This window comes from Oryctolagus cuniculus, chromosome 17 (genome assembly GCF_051225735.1).
Source record: "Oryctolagus cuniculus isolate XC-2025 breed Fujian yellow rabbit chromosome 17, ASM5122573v1, whole genome shotgun sequence".
NCBI classification, from domain to species: domain Eukaryota; kingdom Metazoa; phylum Chordata; class Mammalia; order Lagomorpha; family Leporidae; genus Oryctolagus; species Oryctolagus cuniculus.
This window is the reverse complement of record NC_142883.1, coordinates 33,078,938-33,106,014: the sequence shown is the minus strand read 5'-3', so window position 1 is coordinate 33,106,014 and position 27,077 is coordinate 33,078,938. Positions and strand designations below refer to the sequence as shown.

Sequence of the window (27,077 nt, the reverse complement as noted above, 5' to 3'; positions counted from 1 at the left end):
GCAGGCGGCCAGGATGACACGACTGTACCCTTCCAGCCAGACCTGAGAGTCTTCAACAAGGAAGAAAAGTGTGATGAAGTTCACCCCGGCTTTGGGCCTCACCCCACTCTTCTCGGAGACATCCATGTCTCCTGGATGAGGAAAATGAGAAGGCAGCACGGGCCAGAGCGGGGGATCTCATCTCCACTCCCCATCACAGAACATCTTCTAGGTCAGGCAGATGAAATTATAAATTTATAATACAACATTACTTCAATTTTCCTCTTCATTTGCTGCTGTGCAGCCCAGCTCTGCTCCAACAGCTCGCAGCCCCAGCCACACGGGGGAAATTGGCTGGCTGCATATCAATAGCGCATTACAGCAGACCCACGTGGACGCTCCATCACGCCACGTTACGCTGGGGTGACCCGGCCACCGCTTCCACTAGCAGCTGGGCCCCTCCTGCGCTGGCCACTGCACAATTTCTTTGCTCCAGTACTCTGGATGCCTGATCAATCCCACAGTAATTATCTCTTGTCACTAAACTGAAAAAAAAAGAATCTAGCTTTTGCCTGGCAGGGCCCCTTCCTCACAGACCTGGTTCTTCTATCGTGGGAGCAAACTTCAGACACCGTCATCAGAATCTGGGTCTGCCAGTGAGCTCTTTCTGGGCCCCATTCTGGGGATGCTGGTGGGGTTCTCAGAATTGAGGTTCTGGGTCTTTGCTCCAGCCCTTGAGATGTCTGCATTGGAGACAGGTCCGTGACTCATCCTCCCTCAGGGCCTGTGACGCAGCCACTCAGAGTCACGGAAAACTGCTCCCACCAGGCCCCTGACTTGAAAGAGACAAGAGAGAAGGGCTGTTTACCCAGGGAGCCGCCAGCGTGTGACACAGCTGCTCTGTGACATGCAGAGCGTTGCCTGGGGCACCGCGTCAGCTCCACGCCTTCTGCAAACAGACAAAACACCAAGCCCAAGAGCTCTTCCTGGGAAGGACACACAGGCCGAAGTCTACAAAGGCGCCTGCCCCCAGGACCAGCCTGAGCTTCAGGGCTCCCCTCCAGACTGTGCTGTCCAATTTAAACTGAATGACAGTGAGCTCCAAGGAGAATCTGGGTTCCTCAGTGGTGTAAGCCGTGGGTGCAGTGCTTACCAGCTGGCGTGCAATGCGGCCGGGGCAACCACACGAACAGGTGCACGCAGGGCTCTCTCACCCCTGCAGTTCGGTGGCCTTGCTGCCCTGAGTGACAATGAAGATTGGAATTCCGAGTCTTCTCTGGTCACCAGGAAACAGCCAAGCCAGTGAGGCCTTCCCTGGGAACACCCCAAGCAGCACTGTTGGGAAGGACAGACCTCATGGGCAATGAAAAACGTGTCTCTAGAGGCACGGTTCTAAGATCCACTCCACCTCCTTCTGGTCTGTTAGTGCCAGCCAGCCCGTTCTTCTCACAGGTCTTCTCAACAAGGACTGGCTTCATTTTTAAATCTTTAATTTTTTTTAACTTTCATTTCAGAGGGGATTAAAGCTGAGGACTGCTGGGTCAGGATTTCATGGGGGCTTCTCAGGAGAGCACAGTTAAGAATGCTTTTGGGGGCTGGTGCTGTGGCGTAGTGGGTTACGCTGCTGCCTGCAGTGCCGGCATCCCGCGTGGCTGCCAGTTTGAGTCCCATCTGCTCTACTTCCGATCCAGCTCACTGCTAATGGCCTGGGAAAACAGCGGAGGATGGCCCAAGCTGAGCCCAATCTGGCTGCTGGTGTTGGCCTGGCCCAGCCTTAGCCACTGCAGCCATCTGGGGAGTGAACCAGCAGATGGAAGACCTTTTTCTCTCTGTCACTGCCTTTCAAAGAAATAAAAAAGAAAAATAAAAAAAAGAAAGAAAGAAAAAATAAGAATGCTCTTGGCTCCAGTGCCTCAACTGGTCAGAACCTCTCATTTCCTGGCCCGCCAGTGTGAAGTGCTCCTGCAAGGCCGTAGCAGTGTGCCGTTTCTCCACCATGGTGTTAAATAAGCAGCATGAGCCCATGAGGCCAGCAGGGGTAAAGGCTTGGGGCAATGTGGCGGAGGGCAGAGAGAGCTCACGGCAATCAAATATATCAACGATCATCATGCGTTTGCTTTTATGAAGTCTGCCTTCATAAAGCAAAACTACAGATTCTACTGCAGGCAGCTGGACAGGGTAGATTCTTGGCTCCCACGTGGCAAGGCAATGAACCCCACGAAGCTACAAAAACACCTGCTGTAAGGGTTTCAGTTGATTTGGGTTTTGTCTGGGTCAAAGGGAGGAGACCTAGTTTCAGGATAAACCCTCATCTTCTCTCCTGCTTCCTTAAGGAATTCCCATTGGACTGATTCTTCTATGATCCTAGCAAAGACTGGGAAAGCTAGGATCAAAACAGGTGTAGGTTTTCCCCAGGGATATTTGCAGCCATATCCAGAGAGATCAAAACAGAGCAACTTGGCAACTAGACACTCAGCAGCTTCCTTTGATGAGCCCTCCGAAAGTACGTAGGAAATCTTACAGGATGCTTAGAAATTAGCTCCAAGGTGCCCAACGTCCCTTCCGGTGCACCCTGTGGACTGTCTCAGACCCCTTGCTGGAGTGACAGCTCCGAGAGCAGAGGGCCTGCTCTCTGCCGCATCCTTGGAGTGTAGGACAACACCTGCCCCTTAGTAAGTACTCAGCAAATACTTGGTGAACGAATATTAACATTTTAATGGTTTATGGTCTGAATTAAAAAAAAAAATCCCTAGAAGTGCTACTAATTTTCTGCTCTTTCAGCAATAAAAATTTAACCACTGAAACCTTATTTCATTCATTAATACACTGCTAAAAAATGTTTTTCTACTGGAGCCAAGTTCATCAGCCAAATTATCATTGGCGACAATGGCAGTGGTCCCAGGACTGATGTCAGGTCATCTCACCAGAGGACTAAGGCTCTGCCAGTGCCACATGGCCACTTTGGAGGGAAGAGGCCCACTAACGAGAGGGAAGTAGAATCAGATGATGGAGCCAAGGGCTTCAGTCACAGCATGCCACATGGTGGTGTCCTAGCCCAGAGATTCCACAGGCCCCCGTGCCCGGCTGTGCCAATGGGCAAAACGATGGCAGCCAGGGAGCTCACGGGAGTGCACCGGGGAAGGCTCGCAGGGGATGGAGGCCTGGCTGGGGGACAACAGACACCCAGACCTTGAGCCCATGACTCCATTCCCTGAGTGCTCTAGGCCTGACTCCTCTCTTTTGCTTAGGCTGAGCTGGCCTGTGGCTGGGGACACCCTTGGGACCTCTGTGGAGACCAAGCTCAGCAGCCACCTGGATCCCGTAGAGGCTGGGGAATCCGGGAGGGCTTGGGGCAGATGTGGCCTGGAGCCCAGCATACGGATCTTTGTGGGTGGCCACAACTCAAGGATGATCCAAGGGCCCTGAATGCAGGAGGGGCTGCCTAGGCCACAGCACGGGTCTCATTCATGGGTCTACCCAGGTTCTCGGCCAGGGGCAGTGGTAGGGTGTCGGACACCTACACGGTGGATGATCTGCCCAGGGAGCCTGCTTTGCTGTTGCTCCCATTACTGGATCTTGTTGATTCACGTCACACACTTTTCCTCACTTGAGCATTTCTGAAAGTGGGACTTATCTCCAGTCAATGTGATGAGGGAGCTTCCTACAACATAATTCACAGCACATCTTGTCCTTTCTGAATGGCACACCAAGACTGTGTCTTAGTAGCCATTGCATCCTAGATCTGACAAAAGACAGCATCTTCCAGACAACACATGTTTCCATTTATCCTCCAACAACTCCACGAAGCGAGATCATTACGCCATGGATGGGGTCAAGGAAGAACAGAGAGGCTAAGCTACCTGCCCCAAGCCACACAGCTGAAGTCCTGAGCTCTCTTCCCTGGACCCTGCCCTCCCTTGCTGAAGGCCTGCTGTAGCCAGGGCTGGCACCATCAATTCCATCCAAAGCACTCTCTTTCTTCTTTTGGGGGAGAGGGAAGACCTGTTCATCCTAGGGGTGGACTGGATGGGGTCTCTGTCTCAACCAGAGTTACTGTAGGCAAAAGCCTTAAGCAGTGGGGCAGGGGTGGGGCTGGTATAACTCAAGGATGAACTACGATATTTTTAACTAACAATCACTTCTTTGCCATGGCCCAGGAAGTCACAGCCAGGAGTGCTGGAGGACTGGGAAGTATCAGGCAGACGAGTAAGCACCTGGACCGCATCCCATCTCCATCTCCCAGTAAGCAGGAGACAGGCAGGTGGCAGCTGCAGAAGCCCAGGGACCACGCACATCCCCTGTCACCTCAGCAGGTGCTTTCAGAAGGGGGCCACTGGCTGCCCAGCCAGCCTTGGAGCCTCTTGGCCTCCCATGATTAGACTGTCCCTTCCCGAGGCTGCTCCTTGTGAATGGAAGGCTCCTGGCTTGCACAACCTTCTCCTTCCTGATGAAATGAACTTCCACCAGGAGGGGTGCCCTGCTTCCCCATGCTCCTAAGAGCCCCTGCAGCGCTACTGTGATCAATTAAGTATCGGCGTGATGAGCTGTCACATGGGGCCGGTCCTGCCTGGGCTGGGCAGGCAGCCAGTGCTCAGAGACCATTGCCTAGTGAATGTCTCCTGCCCCCACTCCTGCCATGGCTCACATTAGGAAACCAGTGGGTGCTCCTGTGTGTAGGGATCCAGGCTTGGGTGCTAGGAGTTTGGGATGTTGAACACAGCTGTGCCCGTGCACATGAGCCAAGCTGGCTTCACTCCATAGCTCTCTGCCCAGATGCAAACTGGCTCATTCTTCCTAGGGTGCAAAGGCAGAGCTAGGGCACTTCCTGAACCCTGGATCCTGGAAAGTCTGCCACTTTACATCTGAGGGCTGTGACACCCATGTTAAATCCAAGAAGCCAAAAGCCAGCACGTAGCAAGGAGGTGAGCCCTGTTTCTTGCAGGTTTGACTTCAACATTTAAAGCTATTAATTCTGGTAGAGTTTCTTTTGATATGCAACATAAAGACCAGTAAGTTATTCTTTATGGTCAGCCATGTAGTCATTCTGATTTTTTCAAATCATTTAAAAATAATAATGGCAGGTACTTATATTTAGTTTAGGAGCCAGCTTTGTGACATAGGGGGTTAATCTGCTTGTGATGCCAAGCATCCCAGATTGGAGGAGAGGTTCTGTCTGTCTCTCCCTCTCTCTGTTATTCTGCCTTTTGAATAAATCTTTTATATGAATATATATATATATCCATATATATGTATATATGTATATCCGATATGTATATGGATATACACATATCCATATATATCTATATATATATTTAGACTGTTTAATGCTTTCTATCAACAGATACATTCCTGTGTACCATACTGTTTTAATTACTATCGCTTTGTTTTATGTTCTGGTATAGGATAGAACTACTCTTCTCATTCCCCTTTTTAAAAAATGTTCTCATGGGTTTCTTCTTCCACCTAAGTTTTAGAATCATCTCCCCAATTTTTGAAGAATTAGAATCAGAGTATTCTTTGAAACTGTTAAACCACAGAAGTTAATTTGAGAAGAATGAACACTCCGGCCATTTTTCAGATCCTCGTGCTGTCTTGCTCCATTTTCTGAAGTCCCTACAAATAGCTTTACCTGCCCCTGCTATTTCCACAAGACAAGCATGTAGACACAATTCTTTGTAAGACCAGGCAAAGTTTCATACATTTAAAATGAAGCCAGGAATGATTTAAACAGCAGATCTGAAAACACATAAAGAGCTTATCAAACAATATGGAAGAGAGACTCGCAGCCAAACCGAATGAAAACCCATTAACACCAGACAGCTCATGTGCCTGAATGGAATTTCACCATTAACTACCATTTATCCCATTTAATTAGTATTTTCCCGACACACAATAACTTGCACTAAAACACCGTTCTCTCGCCTTGAGATTTCTAATTATTGCTGCGACCGCACCATCGCGCATCTCTGCCGCTCTCCCCATCTTTCATGCCATTTAAGCGGTGAGATTTTCAATTATCTACGCAGGGTGGACAGAGATACCTTTGAGGAAGGGGGCATAACATGCAACTCAATTTCTCTAAAAGCCAGGAGAGATCATTTTTAGTCAGAACAAACACACTTTGTCTTTTATCTTTTTTTTTTTTTTTGCAAATAAAGAGTAAAACAGCCTATTTAAAACATCCATTTAAATGCAAATTTTGATATCCCAAGAGAAAAATGTTAATCATTTAAATAGACAGGATTATCGCCCACCCTCAGGACTTCCCCCCTCCTCGCCCAAGTTTTAGAAAACATAGCCTTAGCCTCCCAAGTTAAGCCAGCCTGGGGTCAGAGGTCACCAGCCCAGGAGGCGGAGGCCTAGGGAGAGCTTCCCTTCTTCAGAGTAGATGAAACAGTACCAAGTAACCTCTGAGCCAGGCATGAGGGAAGACAAATACTTGTATGCGTACACACACACACACACACACACACACAGGGTCCAAAAGCCCATGGACAACGCCTATCATGAATAAACCATGCATGGCTTAACATTTTTTGCACCTAAACTTACCTTTCAATTCCATGTTTCCACGAACTTTTATGTCCCTTTCTGTGTGTGTGTGTGTGACTACATATGTGTGAGTTCATGTAATCATCACAATGGTCTTAGAAAGAGGAGAACTGTCATCCTTAAGTGCAGAAAAGGAAACTGAGGCTTAGGCATTTCAAGCAGCTAGTTCAATGGCGCATGACCAGGGGGCGTCCAGGTGTCCCCTGCCCTCCCGTCCGCCGCCACCCCTGGGCTCCCGCCCCGACCTACCAAGCATCCCCATGCCCAGCATGAATGCGTCCATGGTGTAAGGCAGTCCCCGGGCCCGGCCTCTCGTCCCAGGTGGGAACATGACTTCCTTAGGCTGTGCTTTCTTACATTCTACCTGTTAAACAGAAAGGAGAACAAATGAGATGCAAATGAATTCCCCGCAAATGTCAAATGCAGGACTGATCTGGTTATGGGCTAAGTTATTTTTAGCCTTGCTCCTTACTCACTGTAAAAATAGCCGTGCTGAGTAAATGGCCTGCAAAATAAATATTTAAGAAAACACGCCACTTGTGCAAATCTTGCTGCGGAAAAACCTACAAGGATGAAATTGGGTTCTGGAAGGACGGCAAGGACGTAAGGGGGGGACACACACGGAGGTCGGGCTCAGACTGAGGCCTGTGCGGAAGCAGCATGGCTAAGGAGGCAGCTGAGGGCTGCTGGAGGCGGCTGTGAACAACAACAACAATGACAACAACAACAACAATCCCTTGCCGCTGCTTGGCTCTTTACAAGTTCCTCTGACAACCCTTTGGGCCAACGACTTCACATGAGGCCGTGTGATTCTGACGCAGACAAGCCAGGGCCCGGCATTTGGCCTAGTGGTTAAGATGCGGGTTAGCACACCTGTGTCCCACGCTGGAGGGCCTGGCTTTTGGCTCCTGACTCCAGCTTCCTACTGCTGCAGTCCCTGGGAGGCAGCAGTGACGGCCCAAGCGATTGGGGTCCTGCCTCCCACATAGGAGCCATGGATTGTGCTCCAGGCTCCTGCCTTTGGCCTTGGCCCAGCCCTTCTTGTTGCAGCCATCTGGGGAGTGAACCAGCAGGTGGGAGCTCTTTTGTCTGTCTCTCTGTCTCCAAGAAATACATAAAAATAAATAAAATAGGCCATTTAGTTGTAGCTCCCCATCACAGACGAGCAAACTGAGCATCAGAGGCCTGGGTTACACGTGGAAAGCCGCGCCCCGCAGGTGCTGGCCTAGAAGCCAGATCTTTACAATTTCTAGGTCAGAGAAGCCACTTGCACAAAGCCTACGCCACCCCGCTCCTGAGAGCAGTAAGAGGATTAAACACCGACGCTGTCCATCTGTACTGCGGGGCCTCACTGTGCAGCCGCATCTGCAAGTGCCTGCGAATCTTTCCTCTTTCTCTTCTGCCTCCCAAATGCCTGAAGCCTATTGCACTCACACCCCCCAGAGGCCCTTACTGAACCACCTCAACCCCACGCGATACAAGCCTGGGGGAAAAAGTAACCCCGCGGCCTGCACCGTCCGACTCCAGCACCTCAAATTCTCGCTCAGCACTCACTGACTTCTGGTTTACAGATAAATTTAGCAAGCACTGCTGATGAAGACAGGATGTGGTGGGGGAAGGCAGGAATGCTTACGGCAGCCAAAGTGATGGTGTGACAGCCTGGTAGTGACGGGAGAGACACAAAAACCAGGTATCTTATTTAAAAAGCAGTCAGGGCATACGGCTCAGAAGCAAAAGCTCTTCGTAGGGCAACAGCTGCTGAAGGTAGCACCGTAACACAGAAAATTACTACTGTTTACAGCGTGTCGGAGACACCAAGGCAAAGTTAAAAATGTGTACAGTGTCCACTGTTTCCAAAAGGGACCTATGTGAGTTAGCCATTTTGGAGAAATCTCTCATCCCAAATACTTTTGAAAGTATTTTAGTGACCAAGCTTAGGGAGATACCTATCAAAAATGGCAAATCTCTTTTTCAAAGACCCCAGATAACAGGTCTGCAGGTACTTCTGGGAGTTTATGGAGAGGTGGAATTAAATGTTAAGATTATTTTGGCACAAGACATTTGAAATCCATACACAATTTTTTCATAATACACATTGCCACAAACTTTTTGGAAACTCTTCATATGCACTGATTTCAAAAATCTCTGTTCCCAAATAAACTTACCTTTTAATTCCATTTCCCACAAATACCCTTCTATTACTCTTACACTTTAAAGAATGATAATCGGGGGCCAGTGCTGTGGCACAGGTTAATCCTCTGCCTGTAGGGCCAGCATCTCATATGGGCGCTGGTTTGAGTCCTGGCTGCTCCTCCTCCGATCCAGCTCTCTGCTATAGCCTGGGAAAGCAGTGGAGGATGGCCCAAGTGCTTGGGCCCCTGCATCCACGTGGGAGACCCAGAAGAAGCTCCTGGCTCCTGGCTTCGAATTGGCCCAGATCTGACTGTTGTGGCGGTTTGGGGAGTGAACCACCAGATCGAAGACCTTTCTCTGTCTCTCCCTCTCTCTCTGTAACTCTATCTTGCAAATAAATAAATGAATAAAACCTTTAAAAAAAAAAAGAATGATAATCACAAATGTCTTAAAAAACGGGAAAAATAGCTCAATATTAATGACTGATATGGTTAATACAAGAGGTTTTAATTTTTTTAAAGGGAGCTTATCTTTTTAAAATGTTTATTCTTGCTTATTTTCATTTTTCATCTACTTGAAAGGCATGAGGTGGGTAGAGAGATCGATTTTCTATCCACTTGCTTACTCCCAAGATGCTTGTAATAGCCAGGGCTGGGCCAGGCCAAAGCCAGGAGCAAGGAACTCTGTCCACGTCTCACACATGGGTGGCAGAGGCCCAAGTACTTGGGCCATCCTCTGAGCCATCGCAGGATGCGTTAGCAGGAAGTTGGAGCTGAAGCAGAGCTGGGACTCGCACTGGCACTCTGATATGGGATGGGGGCATCACAAGCCTTATCAGCTTAACCTTCTGTGCCTCAATGCCTGCCCTGTAAGGACTTTTAAAGACTAAAGGGCAAGAGATGAGGTTCCTGAAAAAGAAATGGGTAGGAGACAGAAACAGGCAATTTACAAATGGCTGATGTGCACACACAGTCCCCATGTGGGATAAGACGTATTTTTCACCTATCACACAGACAGTGATGAAAGTACTGTTTGCTGTAAGGGGCCTTGGAGGGATGGGGGAGGGGTAGAAACTGGCATATGTTTTTCATATTGGTATATATTTTTCTTGATATATTTGCTAACACAGCAAATGCCATGTATATATCCTGTGACCTAATAATCTTACTCTTACTTGTAGGAATTTATTCTGCAAGAACATATGGTTGAAGTTATTCACCACAGCATTAATTATAATTTTTTTAAATTTGTTTTTAAAAAATTTACTTGAAGGGCAGAGTTACAGAGAGAGAAGGAGAGAGAGAAACACCATAAGAGATCTTCCCCAAATGGTTCACTCCTCAAATGGCTGTAATAGCTAGGTTGGGCCAGACCGAAGCCAGGAGCAGGAGCTTCTTTTGGGTCTCCCACATAGGTGCAGGGGCCCAAACACTTGGGCCACCCTCTGCTGCTATCCCAGGCACATTAGCAGGGAGCTGGATCAGAAGTAGAGCTGAGACTTCAACTCAGGCATTCTGATATAGGGTGTGGGCAGCCCAAGCAGCGTCTTTTTTAATTATTATTATTTATTTATTTATTTTTGACAGGTAGAGTGGACAGTGAGAGAGAGAGAGAGAGACAGAGAGAAAGGTCTTCCTTTTCCGTTGGTTCACCCTCCAATGGCTGCTGTGGCCGGTGCACTGTGCTGATCCGAAGCCAGGAGTCAGGTGCTTCTCCTGGTCTCCCATGTGGGTGCAGGGCCCAAGGACTTGGGCTATCCTCCACCTCACTCCCAGGCCACAACAGAGAGCTGGACAAGAAGAGGAGCGACCAGGACAGAATCCAGCACCCTGACCGGGACTAGAACCTGGTGTGCCGGCGCCGCAGGTGGAGGATTAGCTTATTGAGGCACGGCGCCGGCCAACCAAGCAGCGTCTTAACGGCTACAGCAAATGCCTATACCCCAAGCTGAACAGAGTTCATCCACAGTGGTTGTACACTGTGGAGCTATGGAAAAGCATGTCAATAATGACATAGATCAGTCCTGAGAAACTTCTCAGCCCAGGCAAACCAGGACAGCTTGTCACCCTCACTACAAGAGGAAAAAAGCAAGTTACAGAGACCTTTTCAAAAATAAACATACCATATAAAGAAAAACATGAATGTATGTATGCATATGTACACACGTAGATATCATATAAAGAAAAAATACTAAAAAGGACATCCTAAAGTTGTCTTAGAGCTACTTTGTGTTTTTAATTTTCATTGCGCGTTTTGCCGTTATTTATTTCCCAAGTTTTCTGCTTTTCTTAAGATGATGTAACAGTCAGTGGTAGGGCTCTGAGAGTCACCATCATGACAAGCAGGGGGCGAAGGTGATTAAACAGAAATAAATCCATCCACCATGGGCTTCCAGGGGTGACAACTGGCCCAGGACCCCAGGCCTCCATCACAGGGGCCAGGAGGGAGGCAGGCTGTGACGCCTCATTTGCATGAACCTGCCGGAGTCTGGGAAGATAGGCGTGCCCTGTACAGGCAGACAGATAATTACCCAAGGCAACACCAGGATGGGGAATAATATCGCTAACCGGCTCACTTTCTAATAGCCCTATTGGTGACAATCTATGGCATTGTCTTAGGAAAACCTGCTGCCTGTTCCTAGGCAACATGATCAACGAAAATTTCAGGTTTATACAATTTTCATTTAGGGAACATAAAGGTTAACTGACTGTAATGGGAGTATTTTAAACAAACCCACCTACTCTGCCTCTCGCTGAACAAGGCTGGCAGCACCGTTTCATTCTGCTTTGTCTTTGCCAGGTGCGGTGGGCAGTGGGAACTGTGAGGGCTCAGTCAGCCGCCCACCTGTCAATGGTGAGGGCTCCCCAAGGCCATGGGCCATGGTGTATGCACTCTCTGGGGAATCCTGACCTGGCCTGGGCATTTGATCAGCAGGGAAAGACAACAGTGGCTGGAGGGAGCCCAGTCTGGTCTGTGCTGAAGGCTTCTGGGAAAACTTCACAGAACCAGGAGGCTTTGCCCACGCAGTCCCCTGCTCCTGGAGAGTCCATGTGCCTAGGCGCTGGGGAATATGGGGATAAGTAAGGCACATCTCTCCCTGCCCGAGCCCTCACTCTGTTGTTCTCTTCACACTGATGCAAGCACTCGCACATCCACTGCCCGCACTCCTGCTGTGTCAGCCTCCAGAGCCTTTTGGGTTCCACCGTATTTGGGTCACCCAACCCCATGACCCGCCCCCCCCCCCCCCCCCCGCCCCTGTACAAGCCAGAGAGCTTGGCCTGGCAACCGGGGTTAAAGGCAGAACCCACATGAGAGAAACTAGTCTATTTCCACGGCCCTGGCCATGAACTTGGGTCAGGTGGCCTCACACCATGTCCCAGATGCCAACCACTATGTAACAAACCACTCTCGTATTGAGGGGCCCACTCTGCCTCAAGGCTCTGCACCCTGCTGGGCTCCCGCTCAGCCCTCATGGGGGTGGCTGGGACTGGAGCCAAAGAAAGCCGTGGCCAGGCTGGAGGTCAGTGCTGGTGCAGCTGGGCGGGACCACGGCTTCTTCACAGCTTGTGGTCCTCTCACTGTGAGCATGCTATGCTCCAAGACAGATGTCCCAACAGGAGCATCCCTGGAGCCTCCAGCAAAAGCTGCAACATGGGCTCCTTTTAACCTAGCTCAGGGATTAAACGGCGCCGCTTCCTCCACCACATTCTGCCGGGGCCCCTGGGCAGCCCACATCCAGTGGGGGATGGGCCGGAAGCCTAGGCTGTAGGGACCACCTCTGGATGAGCAGAGAGCAGGTAGGCCCTGTGCACCTTGGCACTTGGCTGGCTGTGCTCTCAGGTACTGAGGGCTGCTCTCATGGTGGGACAGGGGGCAGGGGAGGGGAGCACCCTTCCATTGCAGCCCTGCAAAGGCCTCGCTGGGTCTCCACTGTGGGGCTCACGGTGACCAGGCCTCTCGCTGCAGCTACTTTGGCACCTTCTGCTGAGACCTCATTTATGGTAAAGGCTCACCACCCCACACCCAAAGGCAAAGCTCCTTCGAGTGCTCTCGACAGGGCAGCCTTGGGATGGGCCAAGGCTCGGGGAAGGAAATCCTCCAAGTCCCAGCCCTGAGTCTCCTGCACCAATGGCTTCCCACACAGCCTGCCAGATGAAAGCAAACAGACTGGAGGGCCGGGAGAGCTTGCAGGCCATGCCACATGGACTTGTGCTTCTAAGACTGCCTCGGGGGCCACCTGTGACCAGCGGCTCACACACCAGAGAGACTAGGTCGCCATTTCCACGACGCACAGCTGACAAAGCCACAAAGCAAAGGCACACCAGGCCCCAAGTACCAGGAGTGTGACCCCTCCCACCCCCATGAGACAACTGGGAGGTGTTTTAGAATTTCATTCTCCAAATATGCTGCTTTGCAAGACAAACAGGGGAGGGTGTGGCTCCCTGGGAGTCCTCACATTACAAGTTCAGAATAATGACCCAGAGGAACCTCTCGAACTCTGGGACAGGTACCCAAGGCGCAGTTGGCTCCTCCAGAGGTCATGGCAAAGGCTGGGTGCAGTGGTGGCTGCACCTGGGGGCACGAACGCTTGGGTACTTGTTGGGGGTGGGGTTCCTCTTCCCATAGCATCCCAAGCAGCCCAGCCAGGAGGCTTGCTGCTTCTTTTTATGCAGACATCATCTCAAACATACAGAAAAGCCACGAGGATGGCACAAAAAAACACCTGTGGCTCCTCTACCCAGATTCACCCTGCGCTGACACTGCCTCTGCTTCCTCATCACCTGCACACATTCTGTGCCCGTATCTCTACGTACCCTTTTTCTGTGTAAGAGTGAGTTGCATACATCATGGTGTGTGTTTCTAGACAGAGGGCACAGTTTCTAGTCTTCAGACATCTAACACTGATATGATACTTTCATCTACCTTCCCTCTTCCTAGTTTATCAATGCATCCAATTTACAGCGACATGCTCAAGTCCTAGAATGGGAAACTGAGGCCCAGACTTCAGATACCGCGTGTGCGGTGCAGACCCAGGCTGTGTGCAGTGGGCTGGGGGCTTTGAATCCTAGGGATTGAACCCAGGTCTGCCTACAGTCACGGCCCTACAGTCATGCCAGGGGGGTGGGTCTTGCACTGCCCTCTCTAACAGGAAGGTGGGGGTGATGCTTCACATCAACTTCCCGAGAAGGTGCTGTGCTTCTGTGGGGACAGTCTTCCTGCAGGGACTCGAAGTGGCTGCACTGGCCCTGTAACCTCACTGCTAGGATGGACACATGCTCATCTGTACACAGATGGCCCCAGTCAGCCTGTGGCCTTGGGGGCCCGAGGGAAACCCAAGCCCTGCCCCTGGGCCCCCGGAGGAGCGCCCAGGACAAGGAAGCTCTGTTGTCTGCAGACAGGGACTGCAGCTCTGGTGTAGTCTGAAACCACACCTCCCCCCCAGGGCAGGGAGGCCCACTGCACAGGATAAAACCCCCTGTGCTCAGAGGGCAGTCTGGGCCAGAGGTCTGACCACGTGGCTGGCCGGAGCAGGGGAAGGCAGCGAGGGCTCGGGGCAGGAGTCCTGCAGCTTCCTCCGTGGGTATCTTCCTTACAGATCCCAGGGGTCTGCCTGGTCTTGCCCAAGACTAGCTGGGCCCCTCGCTGCCAGTCTGGTTGATTCCAGGCTAACACTGCTTCTCTGCAGTCTCGAGCAGAACACTTCCTCTGGCTATTAGGCCCCGAGGGCCGTCAAGGGAAACAGAAAAGGGAAGAGGGGATGACTTTCAAATGAAGACCCATGGCTCCTTCCTGGGGCTCCTGCAGGTTTCTAAGGTTTCAGAGCAGACCTGTCCCTCGAAGGAAGCTGCAGAGCAAGGAAACACACACAGCGCAAGCTCCTTCAGTGCAGCCTGCACGGTCCTACCAGGCTGCACCCATCGTGCCTGGCCCAGGCCCGGCTACCAGAACACGCGGGGCCCACTGCAGAGTGAGGGGGAGGGGTCTTTGTGCCACAATACGCCCACGGCAAGAGCAGGGTGCGAAAGCAGTTTGAGTTCACGTGACTGCCCAGGCCTCACACCAGGAAGCTGGCCCTGTCGGCAGACAGCTGTTGAATGAGAGCTGGAGATGGAAGCTTCCGGAGTAATGAGCTGAGGGGGTGGCATGCACACCGGCACCCACCAGAGAGAGCTGCGGAGAGAGGCAGGCCCTGTGAGACAGACACACAGGGCATCACCCCTTCTCAGTTCTGACACACGTTCCCAAGCTCTGACTCCCTCGAGTGATGCTGTGTGCCCAGGGCCAGGATGGACTCACGCCAGCATGAGTGCACAGGGCTCGGGGAGACACCATCTTGTGTGTGTGTGTGGTAGAGAGAGGCAGGCAGTGACCATACCTCCAGAAATCCTGGCAGCTGTGCTTGGATGACTGGAGCCCGTCGGGGAAGGGTGCTTACACACAGGGCAAGTGCAAACTCACCCTCACTGCGCCAGCTCTGCTGCCCTCTGCAAACACGGCGAGCTTCCCAGCCTGGGGCAGTGAGCAGACGGGACTTCCACGTTCTGCTCACCTCCTCTCTTTCCCACTCAGCACAATCAGGCACTGTCCTTATGGACAGGGACCAGCGTGTGGCGTGTGGGCAAGCTCCAGGGGACCCACCTGTACACGAGAATGTGTCTTGCTCTATCACAAAAAAGGCTCTAATGCCTATGGGATGACCCAACCACAGACTGCAAAATCTGCAGCGGAAATGCCAGCTTAGGGAGGGTGAAGGCCGCCAGCGGGACATGTGCTTGTCCAGACTTGCTGTGAAAAGCACCGGAATTCTGTCGGAATTATAATCCTGACTCAGCAGGATCGCCCTGGGGAGGAAAGAGCACCTGGTCCACTGAGCACCACCCATATGCTAGGCAGTCACACCCCCCAGTGTCGTGTGTGCCCACGTGTGCATGCATACACCCATACAAGCTATGCTTCACAGGACATGGAACATGTGCACACAGTGGATGCCACCAACAGCGCCTGGTATGCACAAGTCCTCAGAGGACGTCCACTCTGCCGAGCTCTCTCACTGAGCTCACAGCCTGATTCCTCTGCAGGACAGTGCTATCAGTCCCGCACTTACAGCAAGTAAGGAAAACGAGGCTCTGGGGAACAAGCTGGCGAACCAAGATCACCACGCACAGCCCCCAGGTCCGCCAGCATCAGAGCCCCTCTCCCACTCCAGGGCCTGCCCTCCCAGGCCCTGCCTCCACCCAGCCCTCAAGGTGCAGTCCATTCCCGATTCTAACGTTGGAATTAATTTCACCTACAGTTTCCTCTGCTCTCTGTTTTATTAAAACAAGGTGAAGAAGGTCACCACAGCTATAAACCTGAACACCTGTGACAGGCCAGGCAGGACCAACATGGACCCAAGATGAAGACAGTGAGGGGCAGCTCTTCCCTCCCGGGTGCGGAGTCCAGGCCATGCAGTGGGCAGAGAGGAGCTGCGCCCCAACACTGTATGAGACACGTGCTTCAGGAACGACAGCTGCCCTCCCTTCCCAGATCCCAGGGGAGGCAGGGTCCTGCCTGCCACACCACATCCGGCTTACTGGCAGGGGCTCTGAGCTTAGAACCTGGCTCCACCTGCCAGCTCTCAAAGCTGCGACAGGCTGACTCTCGCTTCTCTACGCTCAATTTTCTCATCTATAAATCAGAGCGGCCGTACCTACCTGCTTAGGGCTGTGGTGAGTGAGTTCATCCTATCAAATGCTGGCATTGGAGAGAGCTGGGAGGGTTGTACCTGACCTTGCTCTGCACGGGGCATGGGTGAAGGGGACAAGCCAAGTTCACATCTAGGTTTGCCTCCATCCCAAAAGCCAGAGAGTAAAGAGGAAGAGAGGGAGCAGCCCCCAGCCGCAGCCTGGTAGCCTGGTAGCCTGGTAGGCTCTCGGCACAGTCCTGCTGCTGCTCCTCTCCCTCATCTCCGCCAGCCCTCGCAGCCAGGTAGGTGCCCATCCCCCTGCTCCTGCCAGCAAGGTGCACAATGGGAGCGTCGCAGGCTGCACTATTTGGGGAAAAAGCTGATGGTGGCAGCAGCAGCTGTTCTGTCATTTCTGGGAGCCTGCAAGGGCATTTCAAAGTGACGGGAAACCTCAGCCTCCAGCAGGTGCCCACATTCTGCCCAAGGATGGGGGGTGGGAGGTGTTTATCCCAACCAGCCCGTGGCGGGCTCTGCAGAGGCCCTGCACAGGTCCTACCTTATCTGAAAGATGAAAAGGTGGGGCTGGAGCAGCAGCTCCAACCTCCCTGCATGTCAGGCTGAGCAGCTTTGTGAAGAGGTCAAGGGAAGACCCAGGGACAAAAGTTAAGGCCCTGGAGCGTGGGCAGATGAGAAGGGGAACAGCAGCCCCTTCCAGTGGGCTCCACGGTCCCCTCTCAGCACCATGCAGTCCGTGGGTGGGGCTGGGGGCACGCCAGTGATAGTATGTGTGGTAAAAGCCCCGAGGGGCTGGGTGCTGAGACACACACACAGGACACTCATCCTCCCTGCACCCACCCTGCCAGAGGACATGTGAAGGGCAACCGAGCCAGAGCCAGGCGACTGGGAGGCCACCTCCCTGCAGGCAAAATTCCTTCTGCCTGAAAAGCAAGAAACATTCACCGCCAAGCCATCCGCCCCCTCCCCCGGGCCTACCCCCCCCCCCCCCAGCTCTCATTAAGGCATCGCGCACACAGACGGCGTGTGCACACGTGCGTGGGTGATGCATGGCCAGGATCTCTCCCTCGCCCACGTAAACGCGGGATTCATTTATTAAATGCCTCTCTGGCATTTCCTTTTTTGCCTTCATCCTGCTTGTTTAATATTGCATTTGACATTCTCATTTTATAAATGGCAACAGACACAGAATAGATGGCTAAAATTAGCTTACGAGTGAGAATGATGCTACAAATAGGATCATGAACACAGAAGCCCAGTTTATTCCACACACATTACTCACTCCAGCACCAGCACCACCACCACTTCGGGGCTGGTTCCTGACCAAGTTCTCAAGGTTTTGAGGCTAAGGAGGAGCAGCCAGAAGGAGGGGATGCGAGCCTGGCCATGGGGTGCCCTGCCGGGGGCAGTGGACAGATGCCATCCGAGCCTGGGCTGCCCTCTGTGGATGTTTGACTCCGCACTGCAGTCCTGAGTCCCAGAGGCCAGCTCAGGACTCTTCTCGCGTTGTCCTGCCCTTGCCTTCCCAGAGTCCCTGCTCTGAGGATTAAGCCCTCAGCTGTGCCCTGGGCAGATGGCAGCAAGGCCTGGGATCTTACCTGGCTTTGCTCAGAGAGCGGGTTTTCTGGGTTCTCCCCAAAGGATGATTCAGCTGAACGGTTCTGACTCAGCTTTTCTGGGACCTAGGAAATTCCACCTCTGGGCCCCTCTTGTTCTGCTCTGAAAGATATACATCTTCTCTCTGGGGACCACCTCCAGCCACTGCCACAGAGAAGACATCCCCGACCCCCGGCCCTGGCCAGCCCCCAGGGAGACTCAGGACTCAGTCCTCCCTGGTCCCACACACCCACCCTCTACTCCCACCTTCCCAGAGGACTCCCTGTTTGCTCCATCAAAATGTTTCTAAGAATAAAGATGATGTTGACGATGATAGTAAGAAGGGCTGTCACTCTGACAGGGCATGCCATGCCTGGCTCGGACCCAAACCCTCTGTTAAGTCCTAAGTCACGGCGTCTCTGAGGTGGGCAGCCACCATCCTGACCCGCTCTCCAAGAGGGGGCTGGGGAGCTGAAGCAGAGTTCAGGCCCTTGGCTGAAGCCATAAAGCTACTAAGCAGCAGTGCACCGGGGGGTACTTGGCAGGGAGAGTTCATGGCACCTTCTGCCAAGAAGGCCTCTTGGGTTGACAGCACCTACCCTGTCTGCTGCTTCACGCACCACCTGCTCTGGGCTTGAGGTCTCCCTACAAAGACAGGCTCTAATGATCTCCCCTGGCTGCTATCCTAAACGCCAGTGTCTGATGGGATACCCCATCTTCCTACTCTGCCTCTGGGTAAGATGCTGACTCAGTAGGGAACCGGACCCTGGCTGACCACTGGGCTGCGAGCCCACCCTCAGGCCCTTGAGACAGGCAGCAGCCTGACTGGGCTTGCAGAGTTAGAATAACCGATCGCTGCTGCCGCCCGCTCTTGAGAGTGAGGCTTCATTAGGACGCAGCCACACCGTTCCTTTACACACTGCCTGTCACTGTGTCTGCTGCAAGAGCTGAGCTCATGTGTTGCCACCAAGGCCATACAGTCCTCAAAGCCTCTAACGTTTACACTTTACAGAAAGTCTGTTGGCCCTTGGCTCAGATCAAGGCAAGGAAATACAGTTACCAAGGGTGTTTTCAGGAGGGTGGGTTCTTGCCAGGCCCCACCTACAAAGCCTGTGACAGAACAGGTGGTACCTTCCCACCTTCCTGACCCAGGGCCATATATAAGTGGCGAGGACAGTGATCCCCAACCTTTCCATTTCACAGAGAGGGAGGCAGGTGGAGACAGGTGGGCTGCTCCTCTGTTTATGGAATACTCAGTAGTGGAACTGGGGACATGAGCACATCACACAAGAGGATCCAGCCCCAGAGCAGGCATTTGTCTGGTTCAACGGGTTAAGATGTGGCTTGCAATGCCTGCATCTCATATTGGAGTGCCTGAGTTCAAGTCCCAGCTCCTCTGATTCTGATTCAGCTTCCTGCTAACGCACACCCTGGGAGGTGGCAGGTGATGGCAAGTGGTTGGGTCCCTACCTCTCACACAGGAGACCCAGAAGGAGTTCTGGGCTCCTGGCTTCTGCCTGGTCTAGCCCCTATATTGCAGGCATTTGGGGAGTGAGCCAGCAGATGAAAGATCTCTGTCCCTCTGCCTTTCAAGTAAATAAATGAGGAAAACTTAAAAAGACAGAGAGAGAGAGAAAGAGAACCCAGCCCTTCTTCCCCCAATAGATGTGCCTCACATACCTTCAACCATCAATGCTCCAAACCTGCCCCGAGGTAGTGGGCAGACTGGTGTGGAGGGGAGTTCCTGGCACTGAGTGTTTCTCCTGGGAGATCCAGCCTCTCTCTGACCATGAAGAGAGAAGCATCTGTGGACACAGGCACCAGGTCCAGCCGGATCCAGCTCATCTGGGCTCTATGCTCCCCTCCCTCCCAGGTCCCTTCCTCTGAAGCTGGATGATGGATGACCTGCAGGTCCCACATTATCTGTCATTAGCAGCCATCCTTGATGTGCACACAAATCACTGGGCATCGGTTGGCATGCAGATCCCGGGGTCTGGCATGGGGCCTAAGACTCTGCATTCCTGACTAGCTCTCAGAGCTGCCACGGCTGCCAGGACACACACCCTGTTCACCAGCGTCCAGACAGCCTGTCGCCCCAGGACAACTGGCGACCAAGGCGGGTGCGCTCACAAGCAGCTTAGCACGTTTCTGCTGATGCAATCACCTTTAAGGAATGAGGAAAAGGACTACTTAGTGGAGTCCAGCAGCAGCAGCCCTGGTGTAAAGCAGATAACCCCGTTTCCTCCAGCATGAGGTGTGCCCATGTGGGCAGCGGGTGCAGCAGCCTCCTCTGTAAAACGGGGAAGGACCCCTCCCCTGGATGCCATGAGGAAGCAGCACAGGAAGCGCCTCCCCCAAGCTGGCGTGTAGTGACTGCCCTGTTGAATCAGCTGCGGCCCAGGTTCTTACCACATCCCCGACAACATGGTTTTAAAGTGGGGGCTGGGCCAGGTTTTTTGGGAATGTGGAGCTGGCTCCTTTTCCCTCTGCATCTCCCACCCCCCAGCTCCCTGGCTCCTCGGGAGGCAGCGTGGGGGCTGGGCTCTGGTGACTAATCAAGCCAGTGCGGCTGCTGCTCAGGGCTGCTTCAATCAGGGCACCGGCGGGGGGCCTTATTAGCGGCACCCGCCCCCGCAGCTTGCGGAGCGGCCAGAGCAGCCCTTCTCTGGCTCCGTGCACGCGTTTATTGATAAAGAACCACTGGTATTGCACTCGGCCCTGCCAAGACTGCAAAAGGGGCTGAGTCGGCTCTCAGGGGTCAGTCCTGGTCTCAGGTGGCAGCCAGTTCCCGACCCAGGCCCCTTGCTTACATGCCTCTGGGCAGTGGAGGCAGAGGCCTGGAGATGGGCAGCTGATCTGGAGCCCAGAAACCCACGCTCAGTGGGCCTCTCGCTCTAGCAGGGGCTCTGGCTCTGAGCAAGTGCACCTCCTCTGCCCTACTCTTAGGACAAAAAGGACTCACAGAGGCCGCGAGACTGCTGATGGTGATGGGGCCCTAAGCGGCCTTGGAAGGCAGGAGTCCTGCACATGGCCACTAAGGGCCCTTTAGTCCCAGAGAGGAAGTATAACCCTGTAGGCAAAGCAAACACGAGCCCCAGAGCAGAGCTGCCAGTGCCTGAATTCTGGGGCTACCCCTTCCAGACTGTGTGGCCTGGGGCCAAGCTTGCAACCCAAAGCGTTACCTTTGTTGGATCTCTGTGTAAGAGGTGTCATGGAGGTCTTTCTGGCCATCCCCTTGCCACCACACCCTGCAGGTGACCTCCTTAAAGGGCAGGGCTTCTAGGAGGACCCTAGCTTCTCAAACACAGCTACCCCGGGGCTGGGCAGGCAGAAGCACTCTCATGCTTGCTGCTGGCTCTCGTGGGTGAGCAGGGCCTTCATTTAAAAATGCCAGAAGGTTCAGCAGCCAATCAGATGGGCTGGCTCTGGGAGCTATGCAGCCTCACAGCCTCACAGCCCCTCAGTGAATCCTGTTCACCTCAGTTATTTACACGGTGGTTGGTTAGGCAGAGAAGGCACACGCGACTCAACCACAGGCCCAGTCCTGTCTGTGACTAACTACTCCATACCTGTGAATATGAGAAAACCGAAGTCCCGGGCATGTGGAGGTGGGAGTGAGGGGGAGACAGCCACATGCTGTGCTGTGCGCACCTACACAGCACCCAGGGAGATGATGAGGGTGCCAGGAGGTCACGCCTCCCAGCTTCACAACACAGGCCGGTTTAAGAAAGGCTCCTACAGAGGCCAGCACTGTGGCATAGTAGGCTAAGCCTCGCCCTGCAGCACCGGCATCCCATATGGGCGCCAGTTCAAGTCCTGGCTGCTCCTCTTCCCATCCAGCTCTCTGCTATGGCCTGAGAAAGCAGTAGAAGATGGCCCAAGTGCTTGGGCCCCTACACCTGCCTGGGAGACCCAGAGGAAGTTGCTGGCTCCTGGCTTTGGATCGGCCCAGCTCTGGCCATTGCAGCCATCTGGGGAGTGAACCAATGGAAAGAAGACCTTTCTCTCTGTCTCTCCCTTTCTCTGTAACTTTATTTATTTGAAAGATAGAGTCTTAAAAAAAAAGAAAGAAAAAGGCTCCTACAGATGGATGTGCTGACAGTCATCTGTGCTGCTCTGGGCAGTCTCCGGGTCTTGCATTTAAATTCTGTCCACAGCACATTTCAGCTCCTTTCCTTTGGATCTCCAAAGGAGAAACCAGGACTGGAGGATCCCAAACAGTTCAGGCTCCTGGCTCTTCTACCAGCTCCCTTTCCCTTCCGTCCTCCTCCGGAGCAGGGGAGTTGGCTGGAGGATTTCTGAGTAACAACAGTGTGGACAACGGCCAGAGTTACCGTTTCTCAAGCCCACACCCTGTGCAGGCACTGTGTGAGGCCCTTTGCCCCCAGCATCTGGCCCATCTCCAACAACCCAGTGAGGTGACACATCACCAGTGCAGCCCGGCAAGGACCAGTGACTTCGGCCAGAGCACCTCCCGGGGCCCCTAAGTTCTTCCCCGCAGAGCCCATCACCAGGGACTGGGAACCTGGTCCACACCTCCAAAGCCTGAGGTCCTAGCCACCCCATCCACACTGCTGCCCACTTTCTGTCTACTTCCACTGTCACTTATTCTAATAAAGATCAAGCACTAGCTTTAGATCCCAAAGAACACAGAAACCCTCACACTGCACTTGCCTCTGACCTGGGTGAGCCTCTGACCTGGGTGCAAGAAGAGGCGACACATGGGAAACAACGGGGCGCGCGGCTGCATACCTCTCCGGGTTCCTTCTGGGACTGAAACTGCCTTCCAGCATGGAAGTCATCTGGGGGTCCACCTCCCGGGCCTGGGCTCACACCAGTGTCTACACAGTTCACCCGGCAGCCACCAGGCTCAGGACCCATGCTCCTTTACTCCCTGGGTAGCCCTGGGGGCATGGGCCACAGGGCCTCAGTTTCCCCACTGGAGCAGTGCGGAGGATGAAGTCCTTCCCCAGCTATCTCAGGCTTGGTTCAAAGCCCAGCAGCAGCGAAGGGCTGCACAGAGGCGCAGCGTGGCACACGGAGCTGTCTCTTGCCAGTCTGCAGCGAGCCTTTCCCAATGAACCGTTAAGGCCTGGCAGGGCGGGAAGGGCTCCTGCCAGCACTGTCCGCTGCCCCCTCCCCCACCCCTTGCACTTCTGGCAGTCTTCAGCAGAGTGTCTGTCAATAGCACACTCTGCCTGGGATAAACAAGGCATCTAGGCACTGGAGACAGGTAGAGAAGTCCCCTATCTCTCTAGTTCTAAAAATAGAAAACAGTAACCTACTAAGAGAGAGAAGTCCAGACACGGAGGCCCTGCCATCTAGGGACAGAGAAAGCCCAGGCAGGAGACCTGCGCTGTCTCTACCCACTTATCTCGCCTGCACCATCTTAACGCCTGCCCTGGCGCCGCCAACATACAGCACGCACAGAAGGGATACTTTCATTTCAGATGCATATGATGGCTAGGAACAATATGAACAATATTATTTTAGTGCCCTGGGAAAAAATTAGCAAGTCAAATATTGAGTCAGGCCTGCAGCACACATGCTAAGTAGATTGCTTTGATCTTATCCACACTAAAAGCTCCATTATTGAATTTAAAGTTGGTGAACACACATCAGACCCATATACAATGCATATCTGAATGCAAGTTTCAGAAGCAGGCGGTGTTTGGACAAAAGAGAGAAAATATCAAAGTTACAGCTGTGATTGAAACACAAATTTCCCCTCCCTCTTCTCTTGGGGCTGGAGGCCCTGCTGGCCAACCAAAATGTATTTGCTCCTTGGGACTTGCTGGTGGCTCCAGAAACACCTGCTGGGCTTTCATCTTCCTGGAACCAACCCCCTAACTCAGCCTGAAGGACAGAGTTGGACACTTCACTCGCCGTAGGCACGTGCTGCCCATGGCATGGTGCCCTCTGGTGGCCACTTCTCCAGCAGGTCAGCCTTCCCATAGCCCAACTGCCCTCCATCTCCAGGCTGCTGTGGCGGGAAGAGAAACTTTCCAGGGCCATGGGGATGGTGGCCTTGCTTGTGAGGGCAGGAATCTGCTGAAAGGTGGAATGTTACTGACCCAACGGGCTCAAAGAGAAACCTCCTAGTATGGTCAACTTCCTATATAGGATACACTCCTTAAAAGGCAAACATGGGGGTGGGGTGGGGTGGGTGGGTACCTGGTCTAGAGGTTCAGGTACCACTTAGAATGCCTGCATCCTGTATGGGAATGCCTGGGTTCAAGTCCTGGCTCCATTCCCAAAATTCCAGCTTCCAGCTAATGCACACCCTGGGAGGCAGCAGGTGATGGATGGCTCAAGTGGCTGGGCTCCCAGCTTTAGCCTGGCCCAGCCTTTGGGGAGTGAAGCAGTGGACAGACAATCTCTGTCCGTCCATCACTCTTTCAAATAATTTTTAAAAAAAAAAAAAAGCCAAACATCGAAAGCATATCCTAAACCAGAAGTTGATGAAGTCTGACCCTGAGATTACATCAGCCTCTGGTTTTTGTCAAGTCCAAGAGCTAAAGACGGATTTTACATTCTTAAATAGTTAAAAATGTGCTATCACTTGAAACAAGAATGTTGTGAGAAATCCAACTTTTAATGACCATAAATGAAGCATCGCAGCCCGGGCCACAGGTGCTCCTTACAGCTCCAGAACCGAGCCTCTGTGCTGCCCCTGGGGTGGCCGCAAGGCTAACGGTGTTGGCCGTCTGTCTGTTTACAGACCAAGTTTGTCGACCTCTCCCAAACAATTCCACTGTCCCGGGGCCGAAGCCTGTGCTGGTGCCCGGCCCGCCCACTGCCCACCGGCATGACCAAGGCCAACCCGCCTCAGCTCCCCCTCCCAGAGACTTACCATTTTATTATTGATTTCATGGAAATGAATCTCACAGACTTTCTCCACAACGTCTTCATTCTCAAAAGTGACAAAGCCGAACCCTGAAGGAAACAGGGAAAGGAGGAAACAGAGAGGAGGGGTGAGTGCGGATCCTGCGGGCCCCACGCTCCTCCCCTGGTCCTGCAGCCTGCCCAGGCCTCTGGGCAGCGGGTAGGTGGGCCGGTCCTAGGACGGCCTGGAGGATGAGGCAATGATTTCTCACTTGTACCCAGCACCCTTCCAACAGCGCGGAAAAGCTAATGACTGCACCCACATGCGGCGGGCACTGCGCGGCTGACATGTGCCCGGAAGCAAACAAGACATTTCCTTGTCTGTTATTGACAAGGGCCGGAGCGCAGGGAGGCAGGCGGGCGGGCTCCTCACCGCGGGGCCGTTCTTGCCAGCCCTCGGGTCGGCCTCCGGAGGGAGGAGGCGATTTGTCCTTTTCTTCCTGAATTACTTCCTCTAATACCTCATCAGGACATCCTGAGGCCCAGAAGAAACTATTAAAAGTTCCAGGCCTCTGTTCTGCGCAGGCATCCTTTTTCCACTGCTGCTTCAAAAGCGTGGTGGATCTGGGGCAGTTTAAGGCTGTTTGAAGCCTGCTGTCAGCCCGTCAGCTATCCACTGTATTTACGCGGCTGGAGACTGGCTTGCTGGATGAGCTGCACTGAAGAAGCCTGGCAGCTGGCTGCGGCTCCGCTTCCTGAGCGCCTCTCCCTGCCCCCCTGCCCCTGCCTTTCTTCTCTTCCTGCCCCTGGCGGCCTTTCCAGCAGGCGGCCCCATCTGGGACCCTTGCTCTGCAAGCCACGTGGACCCACACGCAGGGGCACACCCCCTCTCGGGAAGAACACAGCAGCAGTTAGCACTGATGTACGGCGAACACAGGCAGTGGTGTGGATGCGCTGACAGGAGGCAGGAGCGCTGGGTGCCCGTTCTGACTCCGCACCTAATTTATGTGCAGTCCTGGGGAGCCACTTCCCCTCTCTGAGTCTCTATTTGACATCTGTCAATTAAAGCGTTGCGAGTGGACGCTGGGTCCCCTCCCTTGGGTTCTAACCCGAGGCAGGATTTGTAAGGTCCTGCCATAGACTGAAGTGTATGTGTTTTTGTGTGTTGCCCCATTCCCCAGATTTGTATATTGAGATCCTCACTACCAATATGACCATAACAGGAGGCCTCGGGGAGGTGACCAGCTCTGAAGAATGGAGACCCCAGAACGTGATTAGCTGCCCACTCCTTACTAAGACTCGGGAGCTTCAGTGTTCTCTGTCCCATGAGGACACAACGAGAAGGCGGCCACCTGCAGCCAGGAAGGGCGCCCTCACCAGAACTGCCCGTGCTGGCGCCCTGACCTCAGCCCTCCAGCCTCCAGAATGGAGAGAGATGAACTGCTGCTGCTTAAGAGCTGGGTTGCTTTGTTCAGCAACCCTGATTACCAAGACACTCTCCTCCCCAGAGATGTAAGCTGGTGGAATCCAGAGCTAGACAAACCGAATGCAAAGAAAACACTGGCTGTTTTCACATCCTGAGAACTGGTGTTTCCCATCAAAGAGTAAAACACAGATGCTTTCTTTGCGAGCTTCTGCATCTGCTTTGGGTCCCAGCAGCCCAAAGTCAAGTCGGAATTGCTCAAGCCCCTCCAGCTCATGGATCTACCTCTCCCACCACCATCTTCCAAGAAGCACCAGGGACCAAGGCGCTGATCCATGGAGCTCCCACATCATAGCTCCTGCAGAGCCTAGAAGATTCTTCAAGACCTCTTGCTCTCAATTTCCAGAAGGCAAGGGCCATGCACAAATCTTCATTTTTATCACAGGTCATTTATTACCACACTCCAAATACCAAGCCCATGTTCCCAGCACAGGGGGCCCCGCCTACTACCGACACCTAGAGTAGATGCCAGTCAAGCCATAAAGAGGAAAACAGGTTTTGGCTGCCGGAGCTCAAAGCTGGTAGGTAAGTCTGTCTCGGCCTCACCAGGAAAGCTGGGTCCTCAGTAATGACACAGGCCTAAAGCAGGCATCAGGCATGACATGCTGTTTAAAATGAGGTCCAATGAGAAGTCTTCCCCCAGGTTTATGCAAACACTTCCCCCCAACATACACACGCACACACACACACACACACACACCCTCAAACTGGGTCCCTGTAGAACTACAAGACTGGGTCCCTCTCTTTGGGCATCTCCATCTCCATCTCTCGGTCCTCAGACCCCTGAGAGCCACATCCACTGAGAGTCCTCAGATACTTCTCTCTGCT

The 27,077-nt window shown here is 53.1% G+C and overlaps 1 protein-coding gene across 36 annotated transcripts in view; it reads right to left on the bottom strand.

The window, feature by feature from the left end:
- The window catches only part of MSI2 (musashi RNA binding protein 2), a 398,378-nt gene that overhangs the window by 52,367 nt on the left and 318,934 nt on the right, over positions 1-27,077 (bottom strand). For all 36 annotated transcript variants that reach the window (XR_016224418.1, XR_016224415.1, XR_016224417.1 and 33 more), the window contains 2 exons: positions 24,795-24,877; positions 6,781-6,895 (listed from right to left, as the gene is read on the bottom strand). Coding sequence is in view for 32 of the 36 variants with exons in the window: in XM_089318616.1 (XP_089174742.1) it covers positions 6,781-6,895; positions 24,795-24,877 (198 nt within the window). In the remaining 4 variants the exon portion in view is untranslated. The remainder of the gene's footprint in view (positions 1-6,780; positions 6,896-24,794; positions 24,878-27,077) is intronic.